Below are 14,281 nucleotides of genomic sequence, written 5' to 3'. Positions count from 1 at the left end.
GATCCAAAATACGGAATTTCTGTAAATTTTAATCATAAACAAACTTTCACGGATACCAACCCTTCATCCAATTTCAAAGGTAATCCAAAAGAAAAGAAGGCTGTATCAAAAGCCCATTTCATACAAAAGTGTTTCAAACGTTTATTTTTTGTTGCTTTGTTGTTTTTTTGTGTGTTTGTTTGTTTGTTTTTTTTTTTGTTGCTTTGTTTTATTTTGTTTTTTTATTACAAAAGTCAAATACTATTCAAGCTTGTATTCTTACTATCACTTCATATAGAAAGATATCAGACAAAAAATGAAGGCGTCTTTTTTTTTTTTAGAAATTTAAGTAATACTTTACAACAGTAGATTCATTAAGATATTACCATGAGACAGACGACGCTCTAGATTAAAGCTAGTATTCCAATATCATCTAATATATACAGGTAGATTTACAATTATTAAACAGTAAGTAAATAAAAAAAAATGCATCATTTCTTCAGTCATCGTTTTTCACAAATATTTGGCAATTTTTTTAATTACTAAAATATTCCTAGCAACTGCTTGAATGTAACACGCAGAAGGTAATGTATTTGCGCTTCTGTTGTGGTAATATAGGGAGTTCATTCCAAAAGTAAAAAATCATGACTAAATTTCTTTACTTACAACTTGAGAGCTAAATAAAGATATTTCCCTTTATTCTTGGTAAAAGGACACACGCTGCATCCAATTTTGATGAAAAATGTAAATTTTTATTTCAAAAGATATTATATATTTGAAAGAAAAAATAAGTGCTGCGTTCCCATTGTTAACAAGTATAATATACCAACATCACCTAAATTTTGACACCTTGTACTCCTATATACAGTAGCCTTAAATATTCATCGTTTTAGAAACTATTGCATTGAAAATCCACCAAAGTTAATAGAATACCCTATGTATATATCACTGACGCAGTTACGCTCCCATAATCATAAAATTATCAATACTGAACTGTTCTTTCAAGATGTCCATTTTTATTTCAGGCAAGCAAGTCATGATGCATTTGTGGCACATGCCAAAACGATCTCATAATATTTATTCATGCATTATTTTATATTTTTACACACATAATTATTTGTTGTTGTGCAGATCGAAAACAAATTGTTGTTAAACGTGTCTTATGGTGGCTAATTTCAATACTACCCGAAGCATATATAAGTCAACGTTTTTTGTATGCAATGCATATTAAGTGTATAATAGTGTTATAGTGCAAAGGATATCAAGTTATCAAAAAGTCAGTATATAATAACATTGGAGATGACGTTCCAAAGATACCCTAAAACAACGAGAAAAATCATAAGACATTATGGTCATGTACCAACAATCGGTTTTTTACATGTTTTAGACTCCGTTTTATAATGACAAATAGTAAGCTCTAAAACTGTCTCACGCACCACTTTGTGTATCACATCAAGACTCTAAAAGTCTTTGTATCATTATGGCTACTACACAGAGCAAGATTGATGCCACTTGAATACCTACAAAATAGTAAAAGAAAATGATATTATAAACAACATATAATGTGTCAGTACTTATTGCGCATGTAATCTTTGAAATGACAAGTACTGCAGCTTTTAACTGAACAAAATTACTAGTACTCAAAATTCTACTTGATTTACTATTTATTCCATCATACAAACATCAGTTGACGATAAAGAATTTTTGGTAAACCAATTTTATTTTACTTCCTTGTATGTACTAACATGTTTTAATGTCGTGGAATAAACATCAAAGCCTAAATAACGTAATATATATATTTCAAATTTGAAACGAAACATTGTTAGACAATCAGATCACAACCTGAGTGATTTAATTCGTTCATGTACTTTCAAGGTAAATTGGAAATTATTCTAATTGGTGTTCTATTGTGCAACGAAACATCCCATCTAGGTAGAAAGGTACGTAAATCAACTATCCCTACATAGCAAAACTGTGTGAAATATCTCTCCTTTGGTGGACAGATATTGGTGAAACACCCTACAATCTTTGTGAACACACCGTCTATTGCAATTTCATCTATTTACTTTCTATTTCGAACAAATATTGACGTTCGGAATTCCCTCTAGATGCTACAGACAACCCTATCAGATATCGCGTTTGATTTGCACACTGTCCGGAAAGGTTTGTCTGCAGTCGTTTAGAGAGAAAACAAACGTCTTCAACTACATGGAGCTTGTGCACTTACCATTTCCACTGCAGTCTTACATTGAATACAAGAAGACAGCCTCATATACTATAATTACATATTTTATTATTTGTCCTAACAAATGTAATATCACAGTTAAGTAACCTGTGTCATAATAGTAGGCTTTGCTTTATAAAGACAAACTTGTCTCCAAGGAGGAGATAGTCAAATAATATCAGTCCAAAATTTTGTCCCATATAACAGTCTAAGAAAAAAAATAACCAACTGGCCAAATCTTGTAAAATCGACAGCTTCTTCCATTATGTTTGTACATAAAATAGCTTTAAAACAATAACTAAAATCTAAACTGGAACTTTATCTGGAATGGGCATGCGCAAAGTATTTAAAGTGGTAGACGTCTTATCATGTGTGCGTATTTAGCGATTTTTTAAGCGTCGATTTTTACTGAAAACTGTATATACGTGAATAACGCCTTCAGAACGACATTGAATAAGAAAGTACTCTGGAACATGCAGTTGAGAGAGTTTGTTCGAACTCAGTTTGAAGTATTGTGCGATAAAAAAAAACATATGTAAGACTCTCTTTTTTATGAACTCTACTTTGTTCAAACAATTCTAGAATTGAGGATTCAAAAAGCGTCTTTCCTCCTTCAGCAAAATTAATCTATGCTAAACATGCCTGTTGATTAGCTGAGTGAACTATCCAAAGTTTTTTTCCTTAGTTGAAAAACTATTTGAAACATGTTTCAGATATTAAAAAATGCACAGATCATTTGATAGAAAAACTTCACACCGTGAGTTAAACATGAAGCTGACAATCTAAATAATGATACAAGTATTCAACCATAAGTGCAATTTCCACACGTAAAAGACGTTCAGAATAGCATAGGTAAAAGAATTATATATTTGATAAAAACAAATAACGAAAAGTGGTTAAAAGTGAATAGGCGATACAAAGTGAGTAAGGAGAGTAAGTATAAGGTAACCTGCTAAACACGTCCGTAGCAACTACACTCACACAAGAGGTATTGCTGTACTAGTACGAAATCATTGAGTTACATGAGTGTATTTTCAGAGAAGTGTGGTTAATGCCTGACTGTGATACAAATTATTTTTACTGCATTTTAAATGGCTAAAAGATTATACAAAAACTTTTTACATATGTGCTCTTATATGTCTTTCGGGTTCAAATTTGTTGTGGTTGACATTATTCACAAATATACATACCAGAGACTTTCTCATGTCTTCCAAGTTCAATTCCTCATGCGATTTAATTGTATTCTCCAATTCATTGGAAATAAGTATTTAAGATATGACAGAAGACAATAAGACAAAAGTGATTTAATGAGAAATAAGATTAAGTTATGAAGCAAGTAATCTTTATTTACAGTCGACACATATAAACATAATACTCGACCGAAGAAAATTGACATTCTAGAAAGATAACATTTGAACAAAGCATGGGTATAAAGAACAAAGGAAAAAAGACATCTTATAGATGTAATACCTTATACCTCCACATAACAGCAAGTGTAAAGCTAAAAGCGATAGGCATGGGCGTCATCCGAGTAATAGATATATTTCAAAGTATGACTTTTTTGTCTACAGATTAAATTGATTGTTCATAATTTCTGAGTATTTTTTTTGCCTATAGATAAAATTAATTTTCATATTTTTTTTCTACAAGATGACATTGAATAAACATATATACAGTAAAATTTCAATACAAATACATAGGCCACTGAACTTGATTACGAAAGATGTAGGGATTTCCCCCTTTTCTTGGAAAAGATTAGAAACAAGAGGCTCCCAGGTGCCTGAATCGCTCACTAGATTCAATGTTGCCTTTCAAAGGCAATTAATTTAACCAGTTGTCCAACAATTTTGAATCAATAAGACTTTGGTAGAACTTATCATAAGGATCATTTCAGCAATTAACAGTTTCTATCTATCATAGTTTTCAAGATATTGGCTGAAAACTGTAAAAAAAGTATTTTTTTCCTTTTCAAGGGCAATAACTCTCACAAAAGGTCTTCTGAATACTTTTTCCTAAAGACTTATGTAGGCCTAATAATGAAGATCATTTCAGCTATTGAAAGAATTTGGCTTAACCTAACGGTTTTGGAGATATATGCAAATAACTACTGTCTGACGTTTATGTTCTATTTTTAGTAACAGCACCCATGTTTTTTTTAGAATCAAATATCCCCACACCAGTTCTATGCAGGATACCCCATGGAACATTCATACCAAGTTTGGTTCCAACTGGTCGAATAGTGTCAGAGGAGAAGATTTTTGAAAGAAATAAAATTAAAAACAGCAAAAAAAAACGTCAGAATAACTCTAACATGGTTTAATAAAGTAAAACGAAAATTTGACAACAGGTAGATCTCATCATGCTGACCACTTTTTTACCCTACGTCAGAATTTGGCTGATCCTAATGTTTTCGGAGATATATACGAAAAACTGCTGTCTGACCCTGTAACGAAGGCCAAGTTTTTCGACAGGCGCCAAGTGATGGCAATATCTCACTTGCCTGCGGACCGGTGAGCTAAAAAACTGGAGTTTAGAATGTTTAAATAATCTGTATCAATGACACTAATTTGACATTCTCTCGTAAGTACACCCCCTACAAAACATAAGATAAAAACCCAAGAATTGGGGTCACCCTACTTTTTTTTCTCGCAATATAAAAAAAAACTGAAATTACAATTAAATTTCTATAAAATATTTTCCCGCCAACTATCTCCCCACTGAAAGAGGTTTTGTAATCAATGTTTGTAACTAAATCATACACAGATAAACGCCAAAAACTAATTTCCCTCAGATACATGTTTTACACCATTTACAACACAGAGTGCTCATTGCAAATTCAAAATACTGCATGACTTTGCCAAATGACAGAAAAAGGCGCTTTTATAATAGGTTTTAATATATGTGATGAGACCCAAAACATTTGATAAGAAATGCCAAAATGGCAACATCGGTAACGTTTTAAAAAGAACTACTTTACTGTCAAAATGACAGCTAGTTCTCAGATAAGATAGGTAAAATAGTTTGATTGACAGTGAGAGACAGAAAACCACCCCAAATAAATTAAAGGGTAATAACAAAATTATCAAACTGATAGACAAATTATAGGCAAAACTCAAAAAGGAATATTCAAAATAATAAAGGTCCATAATAAAACAAATGGCAATATCAAGGTAAAACAAAAATAAAACAACTAAAAAGTCGGAAACCCTCGTAATTGTCCTCACTCGGTGCAAAGAAAGTGGTACTCACGGAACTTTTGTAAAGGGAACATTTATTTAGAATCGACACATATACATTCGACCGATAGCATGTAAAAAGAAAACTGACATGTTAGAACTGTTACTAACGAACAAAGTGTTTTGAAGAGTAACAGAATAAAGACACCTTGTAAATGTAAAACTGTACACTTACATATAACAGCCTTCGTAAAGAGGTGAAAGACAGGTGTCATCCGAGTGGTAAAAATTTTCAAAGTAGATCATACCTAATTCTCGTTGTATAAAACACAATTTAATGTAAACAAATATTTATATGATTTACAGGTAAATGTTTTACAACGCCTAAACCACAACTGATTATTGCAAATTAAAAACTATATGTATTATTTTGCAAGATGTCAAAAAGAAAGATGGTCCGTTCAATAGGCATTATCTACCTTAAATAAATATATGCAATAAAACACAATATTTTTGATAAGAAATGTCAAAAAGGTAATATTGGTACTGTTAAGAACATGATATATTTAATTGTCAAACTAACGAAGATTTTTAGAGAAAATATGTAAAATACAAATGTAGTTTGTTTGACAGTGAACGGGAGAAATTCATTTCAAATGAAGGATTTTTTACAAAAGACAAACTCTACGCAAAAGTCAAAATGAAACAACCAAAATAGTAAGAGTCCATAATAAAGCAAATGGCAATATAAAGGCAAAGTAAGGTTGGAAACTACCACAATTCTCCTCACTCGGTGTAAAGAAACTGGTACTGATGACTGAAACTATTCTGATAAGAAACGGAAAATATGTAGTAGATAGTGATTGAATGTACTTAAACAATGGAAAAGATTTACAACTTCAGATAGAAAAGGTGTGAGTTTCATCATTTTTTGAAAGTGTGACGGAGGAATGAATTAGTCTTAGGAATGTAATAGTGATTAGTTTGGAAATGTTTGCAGAATAATCACTACTACTGACCAAACTTTACGACAAACGTGATGACTTTGCATTCAGAATTGGCAACTTTCCTTTTATCTGTGGCAACATACCTTCAGCACTTGCGTATGGTGTGTTCATATCACAACTCATACGTTATGCCAGAGCTTGCCGAAACTTCGCAGACTTTTTGTATCGCGCTAGAACTCTAACAAATAGGCTTCTGGAACAGGGTTATGTTGCTACAAGATTGGTCATCACTAAAGAAGTTTTATGGTCGTCATCATTAACTCGTGGATCGTTATGGTGTGTCCATCTGCACCATGAAAACTGATTTATTCAACGGGTCATAGTTTTCTTTTCTTTCCTCGTTTGTCTACCCCGGACTTGACTTTTTATGAGCAACTCGGCGGGTGTTTCTAGAAAAGCAGAGGACGCTTACCCTACCGGTGCACATGGCCCATGTGCACCAAGGTTTTAGTGGAGTTCGAGTTGCTCATTTACTTTTGTTACTTTGTATGTATGATTTTAGTTATTTTCTATTCTTTGTTGTGTATGTCTGTTTTCCATGTCTGGTCTTTGTCCCTGGATTACCACTATAGCCTTGGATCACTTGTTTACTGTTTCAGGGAATCGAATAGAGTTTGCCTTCCTTTGTTAGAATGACCGTTATCTGATGAAATGTCTTGGTTAGTTAATTGTAAATTTAACATGATTTCAACCTTCTATCATTTAATAGATACTCTAAGCTAAACTAATCTCTTTGTCAACTGTCCAGGTAACAACCTAAGAAAGTTCATCAGATGATTGTCATTTAGTCAACGGGAGAGAACTCATTTCTCTGAAGTTAACTATATTACTTGCTGTAAAAGACTGAGGAGTATGCATTACAAGAATAAAATTTTAGACACAAACGTGCCTAATGGAAATTTCGCTATGGTGTCGCATCGCTTTAGATTGAAAAAAAGTTTATACGGACATTGCCAAATAAATGAACATATGTACATCTTTTCCAAACGATGTAACATTTAATATTGCTGTCAAAACAAAACAAATAATCAATTCTGATTTGAAGTGAATGTTTTAATTTTGGAAATATCGTCTATCTTAATTCTACTATGGCAATAATGTTATTACTCTACAAGTACAGGGCGTTCTGAATTGGCATACTTATAAAAAAAAACTAATATCAAAAGTGAGAAATACAATCAAACACCGCCAAAAATGCCAGACTACAAAAACTCGAACACCCTCAGGTAAGATTTTAGTGTTCTCTAATTCGGCGAAGCTTCGTTAGAGAAGTTAAAATCTTACCCTCGTACTGTACTTGAGATTTCCCTCACTAGTATTAGAATAATGTCTTACTAAAAAATGCGTTGTTAAGTCACAATTTACCGATTAAGTATTTAAAATATTTTTTTTACTTACAAGAACAGCAAGTGACAGATCCAGCATATGCACCTAACATTTTATCTTGAGTATTCGTCATCGAAATGAGCTTTGAATGTATAGATTGGGCATCCATTCCTGTATCAAAATAAAACACATGTAATATAAACAGATGAGCAAATCGAAATGTTTCCATGGATATGATATTCCATCTCTGTCCTTTAGCACCTTAATGACACTGAATTTCAAAACTGTTCTGTTTCTTTTTTTTTATCTTTCAATCAACAAGTTACCCTTCTCTTCTGCTGGAACTGAATAAGGAGAAGGGAGTTTGAATGAGTTCAACATTCATTATTAAACATTCCAACAAAGAGAGTTGTTTCTCTTTCTGCATCTTCTTGACGAGGAGGTTCAGATTTGGGTTATTTAGATTAATTTAAAATTTCTGATGTAAACGTATTTATTCTAATAAGATTGATGGTAATTTTCAAAATATGGATTCGAACATAATAAATTAAAGATCCCTCTCAGCTCCCCCTTCGTTCACTGCTTTGTTACTATGGCTTTTTGCTACACGTAGGAAATTCAATGATTAATAATATGAATGATAGTTTTAGCAGTCAAGACCTACACCAAAATATATTTCAGAAAAAATCAAGTCACACATATTATAATCTGAAAATATAAACAGAAACTATCGACACGAACCAACTAAACTCCATAATAGACTCTGTGGCTCCAGAGGGTAAACAATTCCTGCTTTTTGTAAAACACCTGCCTAGCTGCTCGTTAAAGCTCATACCAGAAAATAGTAAAAACATTTTCGAAATTGATACTTTATAGAATAGTTTTCAATGCCATCATACCTCACCTAAATATTTTGTAGTTATCAACGAATACATGAAAGTTAGATTTCTTCATTTATTTTTCAAATGGCATAACTCTGAATTTATGCATATGAACAAAATAAAACTTGAATTAGAATTGACTTTTTACCAATAAATTAAATCTTAAATGACAATCCTATTAGAAGCTGTATATTGACGATGGTCGTCATAGACCTGGTACACAGCTACTTGAAGAGAAAGACATGATAATGAATCCATCAATGTTTACTTGCTTTGAAGATTTGATTATTCCCACTTCTTTCACTGAAAACAGTAAAAGGGTCTGATAAATGCCATTCCATGAACAGTGTAGAAACATTACTAGTGTTCCACCTGTACAAAAAACTTACTGTTAAAACTAAAATCCTAAAGACTTCCGCCATTTTAAATTTATATATTACTGTAGTTTTTTCTGTTACTACCATATTGCGGTAGTCTTATATATATATGTATTGCAAGTCTATTCAAATCGGATCTAAATAACATGAGTAAAATCATCTTATTACAAGGAAAATTACCCATGACTGCAATAACATACAATTTGGACCGCTTACATCCGGATCGGGCCTTCATACTGTTTTCAATGTTATCTTAAAAATCTATGTGTCAAAAAGGTCTTACCGGTGACAAAAACGTTGACAGACATGCAATCTCCATCGGTTATGGCTGCTGATACTGCGAGATTTGTTGAACTGGTATTCAAAGCATGTGCCAAGTGATTCACCATTGCCGTCCTAAAATGTTGAATGCCTTTAAATGATCAGTAGTCAAGGAAGATAGATCTTGACATGCTTTCATAAAACAAATGAAAAATGTGTCATAGTCAACCTCAATCCTATTCTTAGTATCAGGTACATGGTTCAGGCCCCTAACGTCAAGAACGTTCTGACACTCAGGACGAAGAATAAGATAGGGCTAAAGATGAAAATAACTTTGAAAAAAAAACTTTTGCTTGACTTAATGAGATTTAAAAGACCTTACTTATAATCAAATTAGACGCTGTATATTGACGATGGTCGTCATAGACCTGGTACACAGCTACTTGACGAGAAAGACATGATATACTGATGATGGTTGACATGGACCCGGCAAATGGGCCCGACACATTTATCGACAGACATTCGATTCTGAAATATGACAATGACTACGATTGTTCACAGATGAGGTATGAAAAAATACAAAATATGTCAGATGGTTTGAAATGACACGCGTATTCCTAGAAAGCAGTACAGTGTTGCCGAAGGTCAAGTAGTTTACCTATGACACCTATGGCAACACCGCCTGCACTAAGTCCAGCGCCCTAGACCACTCGACCAGCTAGGCTATATAAAAACATAGCTTTCGCTGGCCGGGTCATTCCTCCTCGTAAGATTAATCTAGGGCTCTAATTTAGTACACGGTGTATGGTAGTACGGAACAGTTCATCTTGGTGTTATTATGTAGGATAGAGCATCAAATTAATAATGCATGTCACAACAAATCAAAATTATACAAACGTCTTAGAATGTGACGACTCTATTCGCTACACTGCTCCATCGTATCAAATTGATACAGGGAAGATAACGTACACTTATAGAAGGGTCTGAAAAATTCCCAACGATGTTAGAACTGTCAAATTTGCGATGCAAATTTTTGGTCGTTCCTTCCGCGGGACTCGAACTCGTACCGCTGTGACATCTATGGCAACACCGCCTGCAACGTAAACTTATAGAATGGTCTGAAAAATTCCCAACGAGTGGTCTAGGGCGCTGGACTTGGTGCAGGCGGTGTTGCCATATATAAGCCATTAAACAGAACATCAGAACTTACTTATCAAAATTCATTCTTTCAAACACCATCAAAATTGGAGTCATTAGATTCTCAGGCATTATATCAGCACATGCAATGCGAGGACCGCCACCATTTTCAGAATGTATGACAAAGGACTTTCCGATAACTGCAAGATAAATTTTAAACGTTATTGTGATAAGGCATTCAAATTAGACGAAAGCGACATTATTTCCAAAAACAAAAACTCTTATAACCTACTTATCAAAATGGGTTAAAATATTTTCTATGGTGAGATAATGCTAATATTATAAATTTCTTAAACAGAAAATGGTTTAATTATACACTACACGAATAATTCAAATAATATGACTTTAGGCTTTGCCTATGACGGACAAACCTATCTGTACTAAAAAAGTAACTTTGCAGGTAACGCACTGCTTTGTTATATTGCAGATGTCTTGACCAACGGGGATGACTTACTACATATAACACAGGCTGTGCGTCTGCGCTATAACACATAATCACCTCCTAACGACGTATGTCATTTCCGAAATACGTCGATACCGACATAAATAAATCAAATCAATAATACAAAAAATACCGTGGTAAGTCTGGAAGAAACTATTTATGACTTACCTGAATATTCCCCAATTATTGGAAGGTTCACATCAGTAAAAAACTTTCGTCCGCTACCAATATCGTATCTTGCAAGTTTAGACGCCTGGTCTCCTAACTCACAACGGAGTGGGTTGGTAGGTGTGCACTCATCATATCCGCTCTGTAACAGTTCATACACAATGAGTGTTCCAGTAAAATCTTTTCTTTTATTATTTTCATGGAAGTTTGTAAAATTTTCAATCATCTAAATTCATTATAGAATCTCCGCGTATTATACATTTAGTTGAAAGCACATTTTTGTGAACAAAATATTCAGAAAATTGGTCCGAGACTCATGAACCTACAAGACATGTAAGCGCGGGTCCAGGCTTTATAAAAATGGTTTCATGAAAAGAAATGAATTTCAGACTATTATTGGTAGATTTTTTTTTAAAGCGGATTTAAATCATTAATATTTTCCAATAAAATGAGGATTCAAACCGCCTGAACACTCCAAATTGGATCAAACACTGGTATGTTTCTTCAAGAATTAAAATTGAAGATGGTTCGTACTCAAAGTGAATGCTTCCTTTTTCATTTTAATTTGTATACTCACAGTCGTATTGACCATGAATGGATTATAATGTGGACCAGTGGACATACAATCGGAAGATTCACCAACAGGATTCTGGTGCACATGCCAATTATGTGCTGGCGACTGCAAGTGAAAAAGGTAATAAGTTAAAAACTGCCAATATTTTAATTTCTTTCAATGTCGAGTAGGTCATAGTTTCAAGTGCTTAATCATGAGAATAAAGTAAACGAATTAAGATGGCAATAAGATAGTGATAAAGAACTGTATGTTGACATTTGTCTTTAAAAATAGTTAAATTTGTTTGTTGCTGCGTTAAATGCATCTTACATTTTTCAATGTTTCTTTGTTATTTGTTTCTTTTTTTTTTGTATTTCTTTTGTTTTGTTTTTTGTTTTTTTGTTTTTTTGTATTTTTTTTTATTATTATTTTGTTTTTTTGTTTTTATTTTTTGGTTATTTATAATTAACACTGAAACTGTGTAAAATAAAAATTGTCTTTAAAGTCGTTTTATCCATAATCACGATTGCTTGCGTATCAGCTAAAAAGTTATTTCTATCAGTAAATTGGTGGGGGAATAAAAAGGGGCATCAATAAAATAAAAACAGGTACTTATTAGACAAATATAACGCTTTTGATCCTGCGACCCAAATTGTTGGTAAAATAAGAGTACGAAATGGGAACATGTAATAACGATTCTGTTAAAGTTTTATTTAGTTCCGTCCTGTGGTATAGGAGGAGTAATGGAGACAAGAGATGGGCCTCAATATTCACAAAATGACAAAGGCCATATTTTTGCTATGTTAAACCCCTTAACTGTTTTGGATCATAAATTTAAAAAAATCAGTGAATTTTTCGTTCAATTCCATTCAGTGGTATATGAGAAGTAACAGAAAAGAGATGCCCCCTTTTAGTGCAACGGAAGGAAGGAAGAAAGTACGGACGGAAGGATTGACAGACACTCCTATCACTATGTACTCCCAAACTTTGCTAGTATGGTATAAGCAAAGTGGGGGTATAATAAGGCACTGAATGGAAAACAATCGGAAGTAAGATTTATACTGAACTATACATAGTTAATAATTGAAGTTTTGTTATTGTTAAAAAAAATATATTCCATTTCATACAAGCCTATAAGGATGTCTGCAATATTTATTACTTTATAATCACATTAATTGTATTCACTTGTGCGATTGACACTGAAATGTCAAGATTTGATCAGTTCTCATTAACAAATATTTACAAGATATGTAGTTGCTACAAGTCTCTAATGTCAATAGGGATTCGCATTATTTTTTTTTATTACAGAACAGTTCTACTAATACATGTATTAAGCAACTTTACAGCAGTAGTTTCAAAATATTTTCTCATTTTTATCATCAAAAAGAATGTTAAGAATAGATTTTACACGCGTAAATTTCAGCAACAGAAGTCTGCATAGTCTGCATACACGCATGCTAACAGAAAAAAACATTATAATTCAAAAAGAGAAGTGAAAGCATATTTTGATGGAAAATTCAAATCTTACATTTTAAGTGGTTATAACGGAAAATCTGCTACATCATTAAATTGATATTAAAATTAGGGACGAGAACGAAAACTCGAGTTATCGATGGAAGGCCGACTACTCGAGTACAGTTTTTAAAAATACTCGGATACTCGTTTGCGTTTTAAACGTCTTAATACAGTTCCGCATTTGAGTTCCAATTGTTCAAAATGTTCTTTATAATACTAAATGTGATACTTTTAAAGATTTTTAAATGTTTACTTTCATAGATATAACAGACGGTCTAAAGAACGTCACGTAGACCAATAGACAATCATATGGACCGCCTCGCTTTCAAATTAAGAAAGTGAAGTCAAAATTGAAGAAGTTGTGCATATTTTGTCCTTTTCTTTCACACGAATGAGCCAGAGTAAACTATATATTAAAAAAATTATAATAAAACAAATAGTTCACATTTAGTTCGGTATATTGCAAAATATGGAGCGGTTTGTCACCCTAATATATTCAATATTTTTTTGGGGGTGGGGGTGAGGGCGACCGACCGGTCCAAGCATTGCCATATAATACTTTGCATCATGAATTATTTGCAAAATATAAAGGAATAACATACAAAAAGTTCATTAAAATGATTAGTTTCTTCTTGTACAGAGGTTTGTAGACGATCAACACTCACTTGTACCAAAATATTACATTAAATCAGAAGCCGTAAGGCTTGTGATTATTATATCACGAACATCTATTGTTCTCTAAAATGAAAATATATTGTTTATCACATGTCGTTTGAGGTCCATTTGTTATGACAAGTGAAAGGACGAGTCGTAATCGGATTTGCTTACTACCCGGAAAAATATGATAAAAATTGTGTCTATCAAGTCGGACTCGTTAAATTAACGATGCTCATATTTAGTACATAACTCATTTACATACAAATAATAATTATATTATGAAACAGTGTTCAGTTGTTCATTGATGAAGATAGATAATCCCAAGGCTGCTGTTCGATCGGTAACAATTTGTATGTCTCCCATTAAGATGTATATAGGGTCATCATATATCTTTATATACAATGCAATAAAAACAATACCGCTTCCAACCGAAAGTCAGCATTTTTCATCAAACGTGGAAATTTTATCCGAGTAGCTTGACTGAGTACTCGAATACTAAACTTAATATCGATTCCCAT

The 14,281-nt window shown here is 32.9% G+C and overlaps 1 protein-coding gene across 2 annotated transcripts in view; it reads right to left on the bottom strand.

Moving 5' to 3' along the window:
* Positions 1 to 174: 174 nt before the first annotated feature.
* LOC148621476 (uncharacterized) overlaps positions 175 to 14,281 on the bottom strand; it is a 31,696-nt gene continuing 17,589 nt past the window's right edge. Inside the window, exons 6-11 of one of the 2 annotated variants that reach the window (XM_088575929.1) lie at positions 11,616 to 11,717; positions 11,039 to 11,180; positions 10,442 to 10,568; positions 9,254 to 9,366; positions 7,785 to 7,883; positions 175 to 1,499 (exon numbers count right to left, since the gene is read on the bottom strand). In XM_088575929.1, the coding sequence (XP_088432055.1) occupies positions 1,432 to 1,499; positions 7,785 to 7,883; positions 9,254 to 9,366; positions 10,442 to 10,568; positions 11,039 to 11,180; positions 11,616 to 11,717 (651 nt within the window). In that variant the 3' untranslated portion in view covers positions 175 to 1,431. Of the gene's footprint in view, positions 1,500 to 5,457; positions 6,208 to 7,784; positions 7,884 to 9,253; positions 9,367 to 10,441; positions 10,569 to 11,038; positions 11,181 to 11,615; positions 11,718 to 14,281 lie in introns of those variants that run through there. The other variant, XM_088575930.1, reaches the window with a different exon arrangement.

This window comes from Perna viridis, chromosome 3, assembly GCF_037379345.1.
Source record: "Perna viridis isolate PV_CMFRI_1.1 ecotype Kerala chromosome 3, ASM3737934v1, whole genome shotgun sequence".
In the NCBI taxonomy this organism is placed as follows: Eukaryota; Metazoa; Mollusca; class Bivalvia; order Mytilida; family Mytilidae; genus Perna; species Perna viridis.
Note: the sequence above shows the minus strand (reverse complement) of the source record. Positions and strands in the feature narration are given on the sequence as shown.